Below are 20,155 nucleotides of genomic sequence, written 5' to 3' on the forward strand. Positions count from 1 at the left end.
AGAAAGTAGGCATAGAGGGAACTTTCCTCAACATAATAAAGGCCATATATGACAAGCCCACAGCAAACATCATCCTCAATGGTGAAAAACTGAAAGCATTTCCACTAAGATCAGGAACAAGACAAGGTTGCCCACTCTCACCACTCTTATTCAACATAGTTTTGGAAGTTTTAGCCACAGCAATCAGAGAAGAAAAGGAAATAAAAGGAATCCAAATCGGAAAAGAAGAAGTAAAGCTGTCACTGTTTGCAGATGACATGATCCTATACATAGAGAACCCTAAAGATGCTACCAGAAAACTACTAGAGATAATCAATGAATTTGGTAAAGTGGCAGGATACAAAATTAATGCACAGAAATCTCTGGCATTCCTATACACTAATGATGAAAAATCTGAAAGTGAAATCAAGAAAACACTCCCATTTACCATTGCAACAAAAAGAATAAAATATCTAGGAATAAACCTACCTAAGGAGACAAAAGATCTGTATGCAGAAAATTATAAGACACTGATGAAAGAAATTAAAGATGATACAAATAGATGGAGAGATATACCATGTTCTTGGATTGGAAGAATCAGCATTGTGAAAATGACTCTACTACCCAAAGCAATCTATAGATTCAATGCAATCCCTATCAAACTACCACTGGCATTTTTCACAGAACTAGAACAAAAAATTTTGCAATTTGTATGGAAACACAAAAGACCCCGAATAGCCAAAGCAATCTTGAGAACGAAAGAAGGAACTGGAGGAATCAGGCTCCCTGACTTCAGACTATACTACAAAGCTACAGTTATCAAGACGGTATGGTACTGGCACAAAAATAGAAAGATAGATCAATGGAACAGGATAGAAAGCCCAGAGATAAACCCACGCACATATGGTCACCTTATCTTTGACAAAGGAGGCAGAAATGTACAGTGGAGAAAGGACAGCCTCTTCAATAAGTGGTGCTGGGAAAACTGGACAGCTACATGTAAAAGTATGAGATTAGATCACTCCCTAACACCATACACAAAAATAAGCTCAAAATGGATTAAAGACCTAAATGTAAGGCCAGAAACTATCAAACTCTTAGAGGAAAACATAGGCAGAACACTCTATGATATAAATCACAGCAAGGTCCTTTTTGACCCACCTCCTAGAGAAATGGAAATAAAAACAAAAGTAAACAAATGGTACCTAATGAAACTTAAAAGCTTTTGCGCAGCAAAGGAAACCATAAAGAAGACCAAAAGACAACCCTCAGAATGGGAGAAAATATTTGCAAATGAAGCAACTGACAAAGGATTAATCTCCAAAATTTATAAGCAGCTCATGCAGCTTAATAACAGAAAAACAAACAACCCAATCCAAAAATGGGCAGAAGACCTAAATAGACATTTCTCCAAAGAAGATATACAGAGTGCCAACAAACACATGAAAGAATGCTCAACATCACTAATCATTAGAGAAATGCAAATCAAAACGACAATGAGATATCATCTCACACCAGTCAGAATGGCCATCATCAAAAAATCTAGAAACAATAAATGCTGGAGAGGGTGTGGAGAAAAGGGAACCCTCTTACACTGTTGGCGGGAATGTAAATTGATACAGCCACTGTGGAGAACAGTATGGAGGTTCCTTAAAAAGCTACAAATAGAACTACCATATGACCCAGCAATCCCACTACTGGGCATATACCCTGAGAAAACCATAATTCAAAAAGAGTCATGTACCAAAATGTTCATTGCAGCTCTATTTACAATAGCCCAGAGATGGAAACAACCTAAGTGTCCATCATCGGATGAATGGATAAAGAAGATGTGGCACATATATACAATGGAATATTACTCAGCCATAAAAAGAGACGAAATTGAGCTATTTGTAATGAGGTGGATAGACCTAGAGTCTGTCATACAGAGTGAAGTAAGTCAGAAAGAGAGAGACAAATACCATATGCTAACACATATATATGGAATTTAAAAAAAAAAAATGTCATGAAAAACCTAGGGGTGAAACAGGAATAAAGACACAGACTTACTAGAGAATGGACTTGAGGCTATGGGGAGGGGGAAGGGTAAACGGTGACAAAGCGATAAAGAGGCATGGACATATATACACTACCAAACGTAAGGTAGATAGCTAGTGGGAAGCAGCCGCATAGCACAGGGAGATCAGCTTGGTGCTTTGTGACCGCCTGGAGGGGTGGGATAGGGAGGGTGGGAGGGAGGGAGACGCAAGCGGGAAGAAATATGGGAATATATGTATATATATAACTGATTCATTTTGTTGTGAAGCTGAAACTAACATACCATTGTAAAGCAATTATACTCCAATAAAGATGTTAAAAAAAAAAAAAAGAAAAGAAATATAAAAGACATAAAACTTAGAAGGGAAGAAGTAAAACTATTTGTCACAAACAATACCTTTGAGTATGTAGAAAATCTCATGGAAGTATTAAAAACTACTAGAACTAGCAAGATATCAGAATAGAAATTCAATTTTAAAAGCAACTGTATTACCAAAAAAAAAAAAAAAAAAAAAAGCAACTGTGTTTCTACATACCAGTAGCAAACAATCTGAAAGCAAAATTTTAAAACAATATAATTTACAATGGTGTCAATATCGAGGGGGGGAAGGGGGAGTGGGATGAATTAGGAGATTGGGATGGACATATACACACTACTACGTATAAAATAGATAACTAATGAGAACCTACTGTATAGCACAGGGAACTCTACTCAGTGCTCTGTGGTGACCTAAATGGGAAGGAAATCTAAAAAAGAGGGGCCATATGTATACATATAACTGATTCACTTTGCTGTACAGCAGAAACGAATACAACATTGTAAAGCAACTATACTCCAATAAAAATAAAAACAAAAAAGCATCAGTACCTAAGAATAAATCTAACAAAAGATGTGCGAGTCATCCAAAATAAAACATAAAATATTGTTGAGAAAAGTTCAATATGATCTAAAGAAACGGAGAGACATACCCTTTTTATAGACCTGCTGTTGTTAATATGTCCATTCTATTAAAATTCATCTACAGATTTAATGCAATTGCAATCCAAATCCCAGGTAGTTTTGTTGACAAAACTTACAAGCTGATTTTAAAATCTATGTGGGAATGCAAAGGATCTAGAATAACCATAATAATTTTGGAAAAGATGAACAGTTTCAGGACATACACATCCTGATTTCAAGAGTTGACATAAAACTACAGGAATCAAGACAGTATGTGTTAGTGTACAAAATAGATAGAGCAAATAGGTCAATAGAATAGAAGACAGAATGCAGAAACAGGCTGTCACACTTATGGTCGATCGATACCCAATCAAGGTTCCAAGTCAATTCAATGACTTGGCTAGAAAAGTCTTTTTAACAAATTGTGCTTAAAATAACCAAAAACTTGTAGTGGGCAAACTGAACCTCAACTTCTACCACACTCCATACACAGAAATGAATTTCATGTGGATCACAAACCTAAATTTAAAAGCTAGAATCATAAATTTTCTAGAAGAAAATGTAGTAAAATATTTTAATAACATTATTGATGTAAGCAAAAATTTTTAGACAAGAATCACTGAACATGAAAAAAAAGTGATAAATTGGATTTAATCAAAACTTAAAGTATCTGCTAATCCAAAGATTCTATTAAGAAATGAATATATAAGCCACAGAGTAGGAAAATTTATTTGTCAAGGGACTAAAGAAAGTTTCTATATTTTGTATTAGGGCATGAATTACACTGCCATATAGAATTGTCAAAACCCCTCAAACTGCACTCAAGAATTATGCATTTTAGGTTATTTGAATTATGAATCAATTAAAAATTAGAAATCAGTTGGTAAAGGCTGAGATGAGCAAGAAGCTGGGGAAAATAAGGAAAGAATACAACAAAACTAAAAAACTACTAGCAGAAGTAAAGTTCACAATGTAAACCCTCCCTCCAAAAACTGAACTAATATCACTGATAATCAAGATGGTGATATAATTCTCTGAGAAAATATATATATAAGGAAAATCATCTGGAAATCAAAGTAAGAAGAAAGAGATAAAATAAGTATATATATATTAGAAATCACAAAGATGATATATTTACAGAATTAAAGGATATCAACATATAAAGAATGACAAACAAGTATACATTTAGGTTAACACATTTGAAAACCAAAAGAAATGGGTAATTTCCGGGAACAAATAGATAATCAAATTCACTAAAGAAAATGACCATTTGAACAGATTAGTAAACACAATATAAACTAAATACTGTTAAAGAATACTCCCAAACTTTTATGTTTACATGATTTCATAGGAATATGTGTGAATATTAAGAAATAATTATTTTATAATCTCTTCTGGTACATAAAAAGATGGAAAAGTCTCCAATACCTTTATAAGTTCAGCAAACCCTGATACAAAAACCTGCCAAATGGAAAGAAAAAGCAATGGATCAATTATTTTTCACCGATATAAATGCAAAAACCTAAATAAAAACCCCAGACAATAGCTAGTCAAACACAACAGGATATTGGAAGAGAAACTCATCCTGAAGAATCATCCCTGAACTGTAGGAGTTTTTTAATTTTAGTAAATTCAATTAAATAGTACATATGATCAACGGATAAAATAATAAACACTATATAATTATCTCAATAGATGTCAGAAAGTTACCTAATAGCCATGATTGCTTTAAAAGAAAAAAAGGTAAATCAAGAATACGATATATTAGCTTAACGTTATAACTAATATTCGTATCAAACAGCAATCAATACCATTTGCAAGTTTAAGTTCAAAATCTGGGGACTTTTCCATTAAAATCAAAAACAAGAAAAAAACGTCTGCAATTACCATTACTATTTGATCTAAAAATTTCTACTCACAGAAATAAGGCAAAAAGGCAAAAAGGAAAAATGAGATGGACCCACATAACACAGACACAGAAACTTCAGGGAGCATTTTTTACAGGGATTCCAGGTATACTGGGATCCCTCTTGTAAGAGACACCTACTTGGCTTCCTCTTCGATTTCCTAGGTTGTTGAGTAAGTACCGCCTACAATTCCTTCACATCACCCCTTCTTTGCATGGCGCTAGAAGCAGATTTGCCTACTGTCCTGCATCCATCTCTGCTGGAGCCTAGTCTGACCTGACCCTGAGTCAGGTCGCTGGATCTGCACGCTGGATTAGGCAGGCTGGATCTGCCTCTACTGGAAAATCAAGAGACCTATGAAGAGATGCTGTGGTTCAAAAGTGACAACCAGTTGCTCAGAACTTGGCAACTACCTCACTCTCAAACAGATATACCAAAGAATGTTCAAAAAGTATCCAGTGTATTCCTCAACAACACCGAGAAGATGCTGTACCAACCAAGTTAGAAAAGTGACAAGAAAAAGATTACGGAGATGAGAAGGCAGTGTCACAGAAATAAAATCCAGTGATCAGTAGACTTTTCACTGGAAAACCTCAAAGTAGAGAAGAACAAAATATATGTGAGAAATGCAAAAGACTGAAGACAAAGAAGGAGAAAGGACGGCTGAGGGGGAGATGCAGAGACCACAGCCCAGGATCTAATCTGCATATAAGGCTAGAAAGAGAGAGTGAAATCTGTGGAGCAAAGAGGGTGGAAAACAGAAAGGGTGGAAAAAAATATTTCCTAGGGAAAAAACTTTGGAAAATTGAGAGTGTGACTCATACCGCAAAGAACCCCAACATCTTCGATAACCAAGCACCAACCACCGTTAGCAACTACAACACAGAGAAGTAAACAGGCGGGTGAGATGTTCACACTTCACAGATAATAATCACACCCTAAAAACATAAGGTTATTCACAAGGAATAAGAAGTAGGTTGGTCATGAGTTTCCTCACAACACGAAAAACCAAAAATCATGGAGTAGCAATCACAGAACTTTAAAAACAAAAGGCTGAAACCCAAGAATTCTATACCTAAACCAAGTCGTCATCTGTGTATCAAGAGAAGGACATTCTCAGATTTCAAATACTCAGAAGATTTAGGATTGAAGTAAACTTTCGGAAAAAAAAACACAATAACAATGACATTTTAGAAAGTTTATGCAGAAACAAATGCATGCTAATTAAAATAAGAAGCAGAAAATGAGTTAAATATGGCTGGGTGTAAGCACTCAAACCGGTTAAATGTACAGGCAAAATAAGTGTTTCAAATATGGTTATAAAACTGATCATATTCTTTATAATTGAAAATAATAAAAATTGTTTTTAGAAAGGGGGAGGCATATTTATAACAGCCATATATTGAAATTAACAAAGAATAGAAAAGAGAAAAGGGGGAGACAGTTAACTTCTCATCTTCCACAAAAGCAAGTATTATTAATTTGTAGCTGATGTTAGGAGTTAAATTCGCAAAAACTTTGTGGCCATTACTAGAAAAATTGAAAGTAAGATATCTCACTTCCAAACAACTGAGAGGGTAATACTAACAAAACAAAACAAAACAAAACACCCTTTCCGTACAGCAAAGGAAATCATCAACAAAATGAAAAGGCAACCTACTGAATGGGAAAATTTATTTTCAAATCATATATCTAATAAGGGGTTAATTTCCAAAATATATAAAGAACTGATAAAAGTCAATAGCGAAAAACAATCCGATTTACAAATGGACAAAGGATCTGCAGAGACGTCTTTCCAAAGAAGACATGCAGATGGCCAACAGGTACATGGAAAGGTAATCATCAGGGAAATGCAAACTGAAACCATAATGAGATACTACTTCATGCCTGCTAAATGGCTATTATCAAAAAGACAAGAAGGGCTTCCCTGGTGGCGCAGTGGTTGAGAGTCCGCCTGCCGATGCAGGGAACACGGGTTCGTGCCCCGGTCCGGGAAGATCCCACATGCTGCGGAGCGGCTGGGCCCGTGAGCCATGGCCGCTGGGCCTGCGCGTCCGGAGCCTGTGCTCCGCAACGGGAGAGGCCACAACAGTGAGAGGCCCGTGTACCGCAAAAAAAAGACAAGAAATAACAAGTGTGAATGAGGATGTGGAGCAAAGAGAACCCTTGTGCACTGCTGGTGGTAATGCAAACTGGTGCAGCCACTCTGGAAAACAGTATAGAAGTTCCTCAAAAAATTAAAAACAGAAATTCCATATGATCCAGCAATTCCACTTCTGAGTACTTACCTGAAGAAAATGAAAACACTAACTCAAAGAGATACCTGCACCCCCTTGTTTACTGCAGCACTGCTTACAATAGACAAGATACAGAAACAAACTAAGTGTCCATTGATGGATGAATGGAGCAAGAGGATGCAGCACACACACGTACACACACACACACACACACACAGAGCAATATTATTTAGCCATAAAAAAAGAGGAAAGTTGCCATTTGTGACAACATGGATGGAACTTGAGGGTATCAGTGAAATAAGTCAGAGAAAGACAAATACCACATGATCTCATTTATATACGGAATCTTAAAAAAAAAAATTCAAGCTTATTAATTCGGAGAACAGATGGGTGGTTGCCAGAGGTAGGGGGTGGAGGGTGGGTGAAATGGGTGAAGGTGGACAAAAGGTACAAACTTCCAATTATAAAACAAATAAGTCATGGGAATGTAATGTACAGCATGGTGACTACTGTTAACAATAATTCTGTATTGCATAATTGAAAGTTGCTAAGAGAATAGATCTTAAAAGTTCTCATCAAGAGAAAAAAATTATGTAACTATGTACGGTGACGGACGTTAACTAGGCTAATTGTGTTGATCATTTTGCAACATAAATAAATATCAAATCATTATGTTGTACACCTGAAACTCATATAAAGTTATATGTCAATTATATTTCAATTAAAAAACCCACTGTGGGAGTTCCCTGGTGGCCTAGTGGTTAGGATTCCAGGCTTTCACTGCCACGGCCCAGGTCGGATCCCTGGTTGGGGAACTGAGATCCTGCAAGCCACATGACATGGCCAAAAAAAAATCCGTTGTATTAAAAAAAAAAAAAAAACAACAAACCCACTGTAGTCAAGAAAGAAGACAAATTAAATACCTTAGGTACACATGGAAACCAGCATAAAACAAAATAACAGAATTAAGACCCAACTGAAAAATTCTGAAATAAACGATAGGTTAAGCTTGCCCATAAAAAGGCTCTCAGAATAATTAAAAATTAAAACGTAGTGGCACAAATTGCTTTATACACCTAACAAAATCACACAGAAAGGGCAGGAGTGCAGTGCACTGTGTTCCTGGAAGAAGCTGAATAATTGTGAATGTTCCCCAATGACCACACATAACAATAAATGTTATGCAAACACAGGCAAAAAGGTTATGTGGTAAAAATCAACAGAAAGCAAAAGCATAACTCAAAAGCGTTTCAAGAACATTTACATTGATAAAAGGTAAAATCCACTATGAGGGCAGACAGTGCATTAAAAATTAAAATAAAAACAGTTGGAAGTACACCGAGGAAGCAAGGTAACAGCAGTGGGAGACTTTGACACATCACAGTAATTTATCTCAGATAAAATAACCAAAAATACAGGTGGAAGGGATATACGTAATATCAAGATAACTTCTATGCATATGTAAAAGCCTATACCATAGAGGAAATACCTTCACAAAAGTTCATCGTATTCTTGCTTGCAAAGAAAATCCTAGCAAATAGCAGGTCATATTTATTTTCCAATGGGCAACGAAAATAGAAAATTTAAATGTAAACTAGAAATTTAGAATCCCAGTGACTTGGAAACTACAAAACACTTCCCCTAAAAAAACTGTAGGGGAGCAGAGGGAAGTAAAAACTATAATAAAATATTATATAGAGAAGAATGAAACAAAACTATCTATCAAAATTTTGGAGAGATTACTAAAGTCTTCTCAGTGGCAAATTTATTGTCCTAGTTGCCTTAATTATTAAATAACGAGGAATTAAATTAAAATAAGTAATCTACTGAAGTTGCTAGAAATGACAAAAAATAAGCAATACATAAACCAAAACAGAAAATCAAAACAAAAACACCTTACAATTAAAATGAAAGGAAATGAAAAATTGATTGCTTCAGCAGTGAAAGAGGCCCTCATCACTCACTGGTCGATTTAGGCAGAGTCACAAACTCCCATGTCCATAGGGCCTAAGCTAGTCCATCAAAAGAGAACAGGCAGGTATAAGGCAATAGGGACTGGTGGAGACTATGGCATTTGCCCTGCCTAGAGAGGATAGCTACTCAACTCCACCAAATTATTGCAGTGAAGGAATGCAGGGCCAGACTTGTCAAATTCTCCCATATTTTAAGAGGGAAAAATGCAGATTTTTAATATGAGATTTTCTGCTTTATAAAATGATGTGTGAGACAAATAAAACATGGCTAAGAGCTGAATTTGGCTGGTAGGCTGCAAGTATGCAACTTCTGATTTAGACTACTTATTTCAGCTTGAATCAGTTTCAATTACTTATATTTTTCCAAAAATCTCCATTTCATGTAGATGTTCAAATGTATTCACATAAAATTGTATCAAGTATTCTTTTTAAAACTCTTCCATATTTTTTCATTTCTAGCTTAGTTTAGTGATAACTCTCTTTAATCCTTAAATAAATATGCTTTATTTGTCAATTTATTGCATTTTTTTCCCCAAAGAATCAGCTCTTGGATCTGTTAATTAAATTGAAAGATTTTTGGTTTTTCATTTTCACATTTCCAAGCGGGTGGGATTCTTATTCAAAAGTTTGTTATTAATTTCTGGTTTACTGCATTGTAGTCAAAGAATGTACCTGTAATATTTGTCCTTTGGAATTTAATTAGGTTGTCTTTGTGGCCTAATACACAGTCATGTTTGCTAACATTCCAGAATCACTTCGAAAGAAGAGTATTCTCTTTTCAAAGGAACAAAATTTATATTACACACACACACACACTCACACACACTCATATACATGCACATTCAATGTCATTCAAATTCTGTTACTTAGTTTTATGTACTTGATCAAGTCTAAAGGAATGTGTAAAATCATGTGTAATAATCATTTTTGCCCCTATTCATAGTATTTCTAAAAATTTTTCCTGAAATAAAATTTTGCAATGAATGTAACATTCTAATGAAAAAAGAAAAAGCCTAAAATCCATAAGTCATCATTAGTGTTGTTCAAACATTTCCCGTTCATACCCTTGTGGTCACGGAGTCAGATTCAACTTCCCAACAGCCCTTGATATGAGGTACAGCCACATGACTTGCTCTATCCAATGAGATGAGAAGAGAAGCGACAAAAACTTTAAGAATCACTAAGTGCTTCACTCAGTCTCTTTCCCTTGCCACAGCTATCATGGAAGTACAGACAGAAGTCTCCCTCTGCCAGGATTCCTGAGTGAGGATGACTAAGAGGAAACTCCCAGCCAGCCCCCAATGGACATATAGCCTGGGTGAGACGTTCTACTTTGTAGTATTAAGCCACTGACATTTGGGGGGATTATTTATCACTATAGCATAATTTAGCCTGTCCTTACTGAAACAGACCAAAAAAAAAAAAAAAGACAATCTGCAAAAAGGAAAAAAAATAGATAACCAATCAACATATGAAAAATATATCATCTCACTTATGAGTAAAAACTAAGTCCCCGTTTTTCACCAATCATATTAGTAATGATTTGTTAAATAATACTCGATACTGGTCTGGGTGTTCTGAGATGGGCATTTTCATATATTCCTTTTGGTAAATTCTGCCTAAGAGAAATATTATTTATGTATGAAGAATTTCAGCAGGTTCTTACATTTCACAAAATACTTTCCCTCCTAGGAATCCAGGATGACTTCTGTTTTCTCGATGACACAGTATGTGGTATCAGGAGAAAACAAACTACTCAAGTGGGATTCTGAGATTGGCCTGCTTATCTATGATCTTAAATGAAGTGCTGACCTCCTTGCTAATGAAAAATGGCATACTGTTACCTACGGCATGACTGGCATCATAATTAACTAAATGTCATCTGTGGTTTCTTGGGATAAAATAATTATTGAAGCAAGGCTTTTGAAGACTCATGTAGCTACTATGTTTGACTTTTACAATAGCAATTATGACAACAAGGCTGCTTCTAACAAGCTCAGGTCTTGAAACTCTCAGCTCAGGTTACGGTCAGACAACCAGAGTGCTTCTAGGGTAGTCCCAGATAATCACTTATTTCTTACAACTGAAGGGAAGACTCCAAATTTAATTGGGTGGTCAAAGAATTATTAAGTTGAAGTCACAGACTCATCAAGTCTCTTATGTGAAATTTAGGGCACTGGTTGGAAAGAAGTGGGACCTGAGACTTAGAGTGGGGACCTCTGCGTGGATTCAGAAAATTGAATGGCCAAGTCTCCTTGGTGTCCTCTCTGACACGTCCCTTAGGTCAGACAAGATCAGCTTGAAGAGCCTGGTGACCCTGAAGACTGGAAATAAACATAGATGAGGCAGTTGCCTTGAACAGAGATGCCCATTTTCAAGATCTACTTCTACCAAGTTTCACTGCCACTAAACCCATGACTAGAATCAGATCAGCACATCCCAGGAGAAGTTCCAAGTCTGCTAATGGGAGAAGGACACAGTCACAAGATGTTGCTAATTTATCTCATTGTAAACTGGGGGGAGAGGTGTAGCAATGGGTTCCAGGGTGTTAAAACAAGGGAGACAGAATATAATATTGGCTGAGGACGCTCTTAATGAAATGAGCCTAAGGGCCAGAAATACTGTTTTTAGTATGCTGGACTGAGTAGCTGGAAGTGGCTTCAACAGTTTGGTCTTTAGCGGAAACTTGGGTTCAGTGTGAGCAACTGTCAATACAATTGAGATGGCAGACCCTTCCTGTCAGGAGCTGCCTAGGGTAATAGGAAAGTCGGAGTGGGTTTTCCGCAAACATCCACTATCACTATATATCCCCAAAGGCCCTAAAGGACACCCCTCGCTAAAGCAACAAGAAATCCAGTAGCTCACACATCTTCATTTCACAAATTCTGCTTTAGGGTCGGGCTTGACTCATGCAAGGATAACCTGGAGAGTAGCTGGAGTTTATCATCCAACCAAAGTTGACAGCAGGAGACTACCTGGAATGGTAACTGATAACCAGAACACTCACATATAGGTTTGAAATATCTACGTGACATCATGACTCTGGTATGTGTATGCATGTGTGCCTGTGCCCTGTTAAGTCACTGCTTCAATGTCCCGTTGTCACCCTGAGTGATCTACGTCCATTAAATCACAAAAAGAATAACAACGTATCTACAAGATGTGTGGTTAAGATCTTAAATGCATAGGGCTCTTACTAGTAGCGTGACATGGGCAAGTAACTTGAAACTTCGGTCTTTCATTATTCTCATGTATAAAATGAGGATCATATTAGTACCTATGGCTGTTGTGAGGACTAAATAAGTTAATACGTAAAGCGCTAGAACAGCAGCTCATGGTGAAGACTCTGATGTGTTAGCCAGTACTATCATACTCAAAGTTATTATTGGGAGCATGGCAAGCATTACATAAGTATTAGTTATCATTATCATTACCCAGTGAAGACTTACCGTAATAAGGTCGAAATACATTCAGCAGTAATTCCCTAACATAGAATGAAATATGAAATAGTTTGATGCCAATCATGCTTATTCACAAATGCAAACAGATGGAGAGAGATTTTCCTGATTGACCTTCACCAAAACTTTGGCTTTGTGAATTACTTCCAGCTTTTAGTTACAAATCTTTGCCTTGAGGTACCGGCAGGAGATTAGGGAAGGGCTGCAACTGCATGGGAGAGGTCCTCAAATGAGGAAACACATTTGGGTTTGCTTCCTGTTTCTGATGGTGTGCCCTAGACTAATACCTCTCAAACTTGACTGTGCACATGAGTCTTGGTAAAATACAGGCTCTGAATCAGCAGGTCTGGGGTGGGCCTGAGAGTCAGCATTTTAAGCAAGCTCCCAGGTGATGGCGATTCTGCAAGCCCCTGGGCCACAGCTGGAGGAGGGAGGAAGCCAAGCCCCCAGCATGTGCAAGCACTGGGAGGGCCTCCAGCTTTTAGGCAGGACTGACTGACCACAGACTGTTCTTTCTTCATCAAATCCCCAGCGGAAAAAAATCCTTATTTGCTTTTTAGGCATTTATTCCTCCTCAGACCTTCTTGCTCAGCCTTGTTAAAGGATGCAGGTTCCTGTGCCCCACCCTGGGGTTTTTGACTCTACTGGTCTGTTTGTTTAGCACGTTTCCTCTTTTTTTTTTTTCTTTGATGTGCACTCAAGTTCAGGAACCTGTGCTTAATGCTAAAAAGCTCCAGCTTCTTCCCTCAGATGGTCCCACTTCACGGAGTCTGTGGGTGAGCATCTTCCCTCACATACAGAAAAAAAGTGTATATAGACAATGGAATACTACTCAGCCATAAAAAAGAATGAAGTAACGCCATTTGCAGCAACATGGATGGACCTAGAGATTATCATACTAAGTGAAGTAAGTCAGAGAAAGACAAATATCATATAATGTCACTTACAGGAAGAATCTAAAAAAATGATACAAATGAAATTATTTACAGAACAGAAATAGACTCACAGACTTAGAAAGCTAACTTATGGTTACCAAAGGGGAAAGGAAGGGTAGAGATAAATTAGGAGTTTGGGATTAACATATACATAGTACTATACACAAAATAGATAAGCAACAAGGACCTACTGCATAGCACAGGGAACTATACTCAATATCTGTTATAACCTATAATGGAAAAGAATCCTGAAAAGTGTGTGTGTGTGTGTGTGTGTGTGTGTGTGTGTGTGTGTGTGTATATATATATGCATAACTGAATCACATTGCTGTACACCTGAAAATAACATGACCTTGTAAATCAACTATACTTCTAAATAAATAAATAAAAGAAGTGTGTGTTTGAGCTCACACAATAGACCTAGGCCAGTTTCAGAGCATCCAAATTAGTGTTTGAATGTGAAGTGGAGGTGAGCTGTACTTGGAATTAAGCTTATACTTTTCTGTCTTCTAGAAGATCACAAATGAAAACAGCAAAGTCATAATTATATGACTAACCAGCAAAGGATCAATACACAGGCTAAAAATGGAGACACTGCTAACTTTTTCATGTGACTCTGGCCATAATTTCGTTCTTTGCAGCTAGTGGTTTGCCTCAAAGTGAACCGAAAGTGCATCTTGCCAACCATAAAATTAAGCAAATCCACACATAATGGACACCAGATAAATCCTTTTTAAATGGAACTAAGCTGAATCATACTCACCATCCAGACAGTGGTGAACCTTAAAAAAAAAAAAAAAGAAAGAAAGAAAAGCCCTACAAACCTGTTGAGAGATAAGAATTCATTTCAAAACCCCAGATTCATTGGAATTTCACGAGATTCTGCCTCTCTGAGGGGTAGAAGGAAAATCACGGATGCAGAGGGCAAGGGCTGCATTTGTTTTGTTCCTTGAGTGAACGAGAGGTGAGGGCCGCTTGGAAAGGAGAGGGCTGCGTTAAGAAATGTGAGTGGGACCCATGCAGAGGCCATTGGCTGCCGAAAGCACCTCCTGGTTTGATGGTTTGATGGTTTCAGGAAATTACTTGCAAAGCTGGCTGGATTCACTCCAGATGGCCACAGTGGTGTGGTTTGTGAAACCATTAAAATGTAGAAAAGAGTCAAAAATATCCCTTTGGTCTTGAAGATACCAAGCCCTTATCCCCCAGTGAACAGTACAGGAAGCTCTGAGGGGCCCCAGGAGCTATCATGGGAGCTACAGAGCTGATGGGAGCAGAGGGGGCATGGCAGAGCCCACAGTCTCTTTCTCAACCTGTTTCTAATGCAAAAGTTTTAACCTTTGTAGATAGTTTCGGTGGCGGGGGAGTGACTATTTGATCAATTCCTCCAAGGATGGTACATAACTGGTACTGCGATGCATTGGAGAGAAATTGATTTCCCAATGCCAGGAGTGTCTTAGGGCACTGGGCTTAAATGCCTCCAGGAGCCTGACGGAGAGGACTGCAGGCTTCCAGAAACTGGGCTGAAGGTGAGATCCTGGCATAAAGCATCCAGGAAAGGTGAATCTTGGTCCCCAACTGGTGTCAGGACAAAAGTCATATCAGCTGCAGAGGCTGAAAGGACATTTGCAGTCATGGGCCATAAAGCAAGCACTGCACCATTGGGCAGAAGTTTGGGTTTTCTGTTTATCTAACTTGGAGTAGTTTGGCCTAGGCGGTACACACACACAGCTCATTCCCAGCACTGAAGGCAAATGGGCCACGGCCAGGTGAGCAATTCCAGACCCTACTGCCTGTCTTCCATTCCACCCTCTGGAAAACCAGCTCCACACACACTGGTACCGTCAGGCTCCTCCTGGCTCTGTGTCCAGGAAACCCCACTGAGCTCCCTAATCCAGGGAGGTTACTGTTACACGCAGAGCCGGCAAGGCACCCCACTCCCAAGGAACCACCTAATGAAAGCCTCATGGAGAGACTAAGGTTGCACAGACTCAGGCTAATTCCATCTGGGCCTCGTGCCGAAGCTATGACCTCACCGTCGGGCAAACCAACAGGGACCCCAGAAAGAAAAGATCAGTATGTGGGCCAGACCTGCTGCTAATCACAGCCAGCTGGGATGCAGGCAGGCACCGCCATCTTCCTGCCGCCCCTGGATACCAGGACCAGGATCTGCGGGCCAGGAGGCGTGGTCATCTTACAGCAAAGAATCCTAAGTTCTGGCCCAAACGCTTGTGTGTGTGTGTGTGTGGCATTTCACCATAAAAACCTCTGCCATTCTACAAGTTTCACGCCAAAGAGAAGCTTAATTAGGCAGGGCCAAATCTCTGCAGAGAATCCCCAGTTACAGAAGCTGGGGAGGAAGGATATAATTAGAACCTGACTTTTTTTTTTTTTTAAAAGAACAGCTCAAAAGGCCCCATTAAGAGAAGGACACTGAAAAACAGACAATCCATCCATATCCAGAACTCAGGACCCCAGAAATTTTACTTACCAGCATCATTTGCAAAACATGTAAAAACACACACCTCAGCCTCAGCTTGGGCATTTTTTTTCCCTCAGCTCTTTCCACACTTAAGCATTTGATATGTTGCAAAAGCAATTCTTTTAGCCTACTCTGCTACATTGTTTGCATTTGTTGTGCGCTGAATCTTTTGGAGGCAACAAAACTTTGAGGAAGCTGTGGGTTTGAACCCTGGTCCGGGAAGACCCCACATGCCGCAGAGCAGCTAAGCTCGTGTGCCACAACTACTGAGCCTGAGCTCTAGAGCCCGCGCTCCAGAGCCCACGAGCCACAACTACTGAGCCTGCGTGCCTACAGCCCGTGCTCTGCAACAAGAGAAGCCACCGCAATGAGAAGCCCGCGCACCGCAACAAAGAGTAGCCCCTTCTCGCCGCAACTAGAGAAAGCCCGCACACGGCAACAAAGACCCAGTGCAGCCAAAAAATAAATAAATAAAAAGAAAATTTTTTAAAAAAGGTAAATAGCAGTGTTTTCACCTGATGGGCTCACCATGAAAAAGGCCAATGACTTTGGCTTCTGTTAAAGGAACTAATAGCAATTCTCTACACGCTTTGCTTGGAAGTTCCACCCTCGGCACTGGTCGCTAAGTATGATGTTGCAAATAAACTGGTGAAACCTGAAGTCTCTTAAACTGTAACCCCTATATATGGATGCCTGAGTCCTGACGGGCCCGTTGGACAGCACCATCAACACGAGATCCCCTGGGGACTCCCAAGTCCCGGTGGAATCAGGGATGATTTGAAAAAAAATGTAAAAATTCCCCATGAGCCAGGGTCTGATGAATGAATATACAAAGAACAAGGATGGACCTGGACGAAGACCCTTAAATCTCAGAGGAGTGACTCTCCCACGATAGCCCCAGATCATTTTGACTAAACGTTGCTAATTCCATTTGCTTTTAGTCCAGTTGACCATGTTTTATTTTACAAGTTGTGGGAGAGTTTCTTTTAAGGAAGAAACTCTTTTTTTTCTTTTTTTCTGGAAATGTATCTCTGAAGTGATGATGGGAATTCATGGACATACACAACATGTGCTTTGCCCCAGGTTGTCAGAAATACCTCTACACACAAAGCAAGGTCGACTCAGGCCTGCAAAGACCCAGTGAGCCACAATCCGTCGAGGCTGTAAGGACAGGGTTGGCACTCCACATACAACTGAACATCGCCGATAAAATATCTCTTTCCTGAACCAGCAAATACATGCCCACAGCTGCACTTGCTGGTTGGCACTGGGGTCCATTCACCATATGGTCATACTTATTATCATCCTTCCAACAAATCCAGCAGGGTAACAGGACACGGCCACGTTCTTGCAATTAGTCTGCAGGCCAAGCAAACATCTCCCTACCAGGGTCTTCATCTATCTCTCCCAAAGAGAGATATCCTGCCCCCTCCTATGTTTCCTTCTACTTGGTCTCTACTTCGTGAGTATACCCGAGTCCCCACAGCCCACCACTCTGAACCTTTACACCTGGAATCAAGCTGCTTTTCAGAGGGGGAGAGTGTGTGTTGAAAACAACAAAATAAGGAGGCTCCTTCCTGGACCTTCAGCCAAGGCAGGAAGGTCACAGCCAGTTTTAGAGCAGGAAAGAATCTTAAGGATCATCAAATGCCGTCATTTTTCAGAACTGTTTAAATACAGTGAGACCCTTTTCCTCAATGTGATTGTATGTAGAAACCCAGTATGTAAGACAGAGAAAAGAACTGTTATAGCCAAATGATGGAATATGATTTGGCCATAAAAAGCAACGAAGTAGTGATACGTGCTACAATATGGATGACCCCTGCAAATATTATGCCAAGTGAAAGAAGCCCGTCACGAAGGACTGTGTATTACATGATTCCATTTACATGAAACAGCCAGAAGAGGTCAGTCCATAGAGACAGAAAGGAGATGAGTGGTTGCCTAGGACTTGGTGGGGGATAGAGGGATGGGGAGGTGATGAATAAGAGGTACAGGGTTTCCTTTTGGATGGTGAAAATGTTCTAAAATTGATTATGCCATTGGTTGCCCAAATCTGTGAATACACTCAAAGCCATTGAATTGCATAAGTTACGTGGGTGAATTTCATGGTGTGTGAATTCTTTCTCAACAAAGCTGTTCTGAAAGCAAAACAAAACCCTTCTCAGTGCTCCATCAGCCAGGCCCCCTTCCTCACCCTGCTCCCTCTAGAGGCCCCAGAACCACTTCTGCAGACCCCTAGAGGTCTACGGAATGTGGTTTGAAAAACCCTGATCTAGTTCAAGTTTCCACGCCTCAAAGGTAAACCAAGACATGAATCAAAGTCTTTCGACTCCAAGTGCAAGGGCCCATAAACCCAAGATCTCCCTGATGAGTCCAGGCTCATCCCAGTGGGGGGACGCTGCAGGCCCGGGTCTCACCGTCCATGTCCAGGCGCTGCATTATGATGGCCAGTTCCACCTCACTCGGCATGTACCCCAACGAGCGCATGGCCATTCCCAGCTCCTGCTTGGAGATGAAGCCATTGCCGTCTCGGTCCAGAACCCGAAAGGCCTCTCGGATCTCTACAAGGGGAAAGCAAAGAAAGTCCAATGTCACAAGGTGTGGTCTACTGCATTGAAATGGTTGGCGATTGTTGGAAACTTCTAGCTGCTTTACAAATAGTGATGTGTCAAAACTCTTTAATCTGATAAAAAGGGTGGCCAAAAGAGGAACAAAAGAAAGGAAGAAAAAAAAGAGGGAGAGAAAAGGAGATGGGAGTAAAGGAAAGGGAGGGAAGGGGGATAAAAACAGAAGAACAGCTTTGGAAGGAGGAGATAACTGGCCCTGAGCATCTAACACACAGAAGCCGGTAAACAATTAAACGGTGGTCCCAGCTGGGAATTGCGTTAGCCGACACTTTCCCAACAAGGATGACGATTAGGTTTCAGCGGTGAGAAGACAGCTACTGGCTTGGACTGTCAGGAGGAAAGGAGAATGAGATTCCCCTTTGCAGACTTACATTTCAGCTCCCTGCTGCCGCAGGAGCTGTGCCGAAAGCTTTCTCAACCTCCTAGGAGGACAGGAGTTAAGTACCCTGCTGGTTTTATTTCATTCCTCTAATTTACAGCTGTTTTATGGCCATAAACAACCTCAGATCAATAAGAGTGTCATTAAGAGCCCCAGAACCATCTTTAATCACATTCTCTGGGGCTGGCAGAGAATTTGACTCTGCCAGCAAGAAGGCCATTTCACCCAGCAGGGAAACGCCCATCCTCTCACCCCAACCAGAGTTGCTCTGCTTTCCACCCAGAGTGCCTCCCTCCAGAGCCCCACCTCTGCCGCCGCCGCCTGTTCATCCTGGGTTGGCTGAGCATGTCCTAACACATCACACCCCTGCGAGGTAGCTCATGGGAATTCGATTGGAGATCACAGTCTGCGGATGAGAGGTACATCAATTGTCTCTGAGCTCCAGACAGCTTTGATTTGTCATCAATAAACCCAGTGTGAGCCCAGCTACGGCAGCCGCCAGCATTCATCAGGCCATTCAACAAGCAGCGGCTGCCTATAGCTAAGGAGCACGGGAGTTAGGACTGCAGAGATATCTGCCGGACATCGTGGCTCCCCTCCAGAGCCCCTCACTCCAGGTGGGAAGATAAGATCCAGGCAGAAATTTGCAGGAACTCTTCAAACTAATGCAAGATGCTGGCCCTAACCCTTTACAGTCGTCCCTTGGTATCGGCAGGGCAGCCGGCCCTCGAATCCATGGGTTCAGCATCCATGAAGGGTCAACTGTAGTTACCACTTCTCTAAATATCTGACTATCCTCCCAGCAAACACATTGAACCCTTACCCGAGTAGGCTTTCCCTTTCCTATTTGTATTAATTTCCTGGGGCTGCTGTAATCAATCATACAAACGTGGTGGCTTAAATAATAGAAAGTTATTCTCTCACGGTCTGGAGGCCAAAACTCTCCAATCAGTATCACTGGGCAAAATCAAGGTGGGGACAGACCCGCACTCCTCCAGAGGAGCCAAGGAAGATTCTTCTCCTGCCTCTTCCTACAAGCTTACTTCCTTGGCTAGTGGCCGCCTCACTCCAAGAGCTAGCTGCTCTGTGATCACATCACCTTCTCGTCTTCTGTCTGTGATGTCCCTCTGCCTCCCACTTACAAGGACACTTGTGATTGCATTTAGGGACCACCGTATAATCCAGGATAATCTCCCCATCC

General features: G+C 40.2%; 1 protein-coding gene across 6 annotated transcripts in view; it reads right to left on the bottom strand.

The window, feature by feature from the left end:
• CALN1 (calneuron 1) overlaps window positions 1-20,155 on the bottom strand; it is a 470,898-nt gene that overhangs the window by 215,996 nt on the left and 234,747 nt on the right. For all 6 annotated transcript variants that reach the window (XM_067705969.1, XM_067705966.1, XM_067705965.1 and 3 more), the window contains one exon: window positions 18,366-18,509. In XM_067705969.1, the coding sequence (XP_067562070.1) occupies window positions 18,366-18,509 (144 nt within the window). The remainder of the gene's footprint in view (window positions 1-18,365; window positions 18,510-20,155) is intronic.

Source organism: Pseudorca crassidens, chromosome 15 (assembly GCF_039906515.1).
Source record: "Pseudorca crassidens isolate mPseCra1 chromosome 15, mPseCra1.hap1, whole genome shotgun sequence".
Taxonomy (NCBI): domain Eukaryota; kingdom Metazoa; phylum Chordata; class Mammalia; order Artiodactyla; family Delphinidae; genus Pseudorca; species Pseudorca crassidens.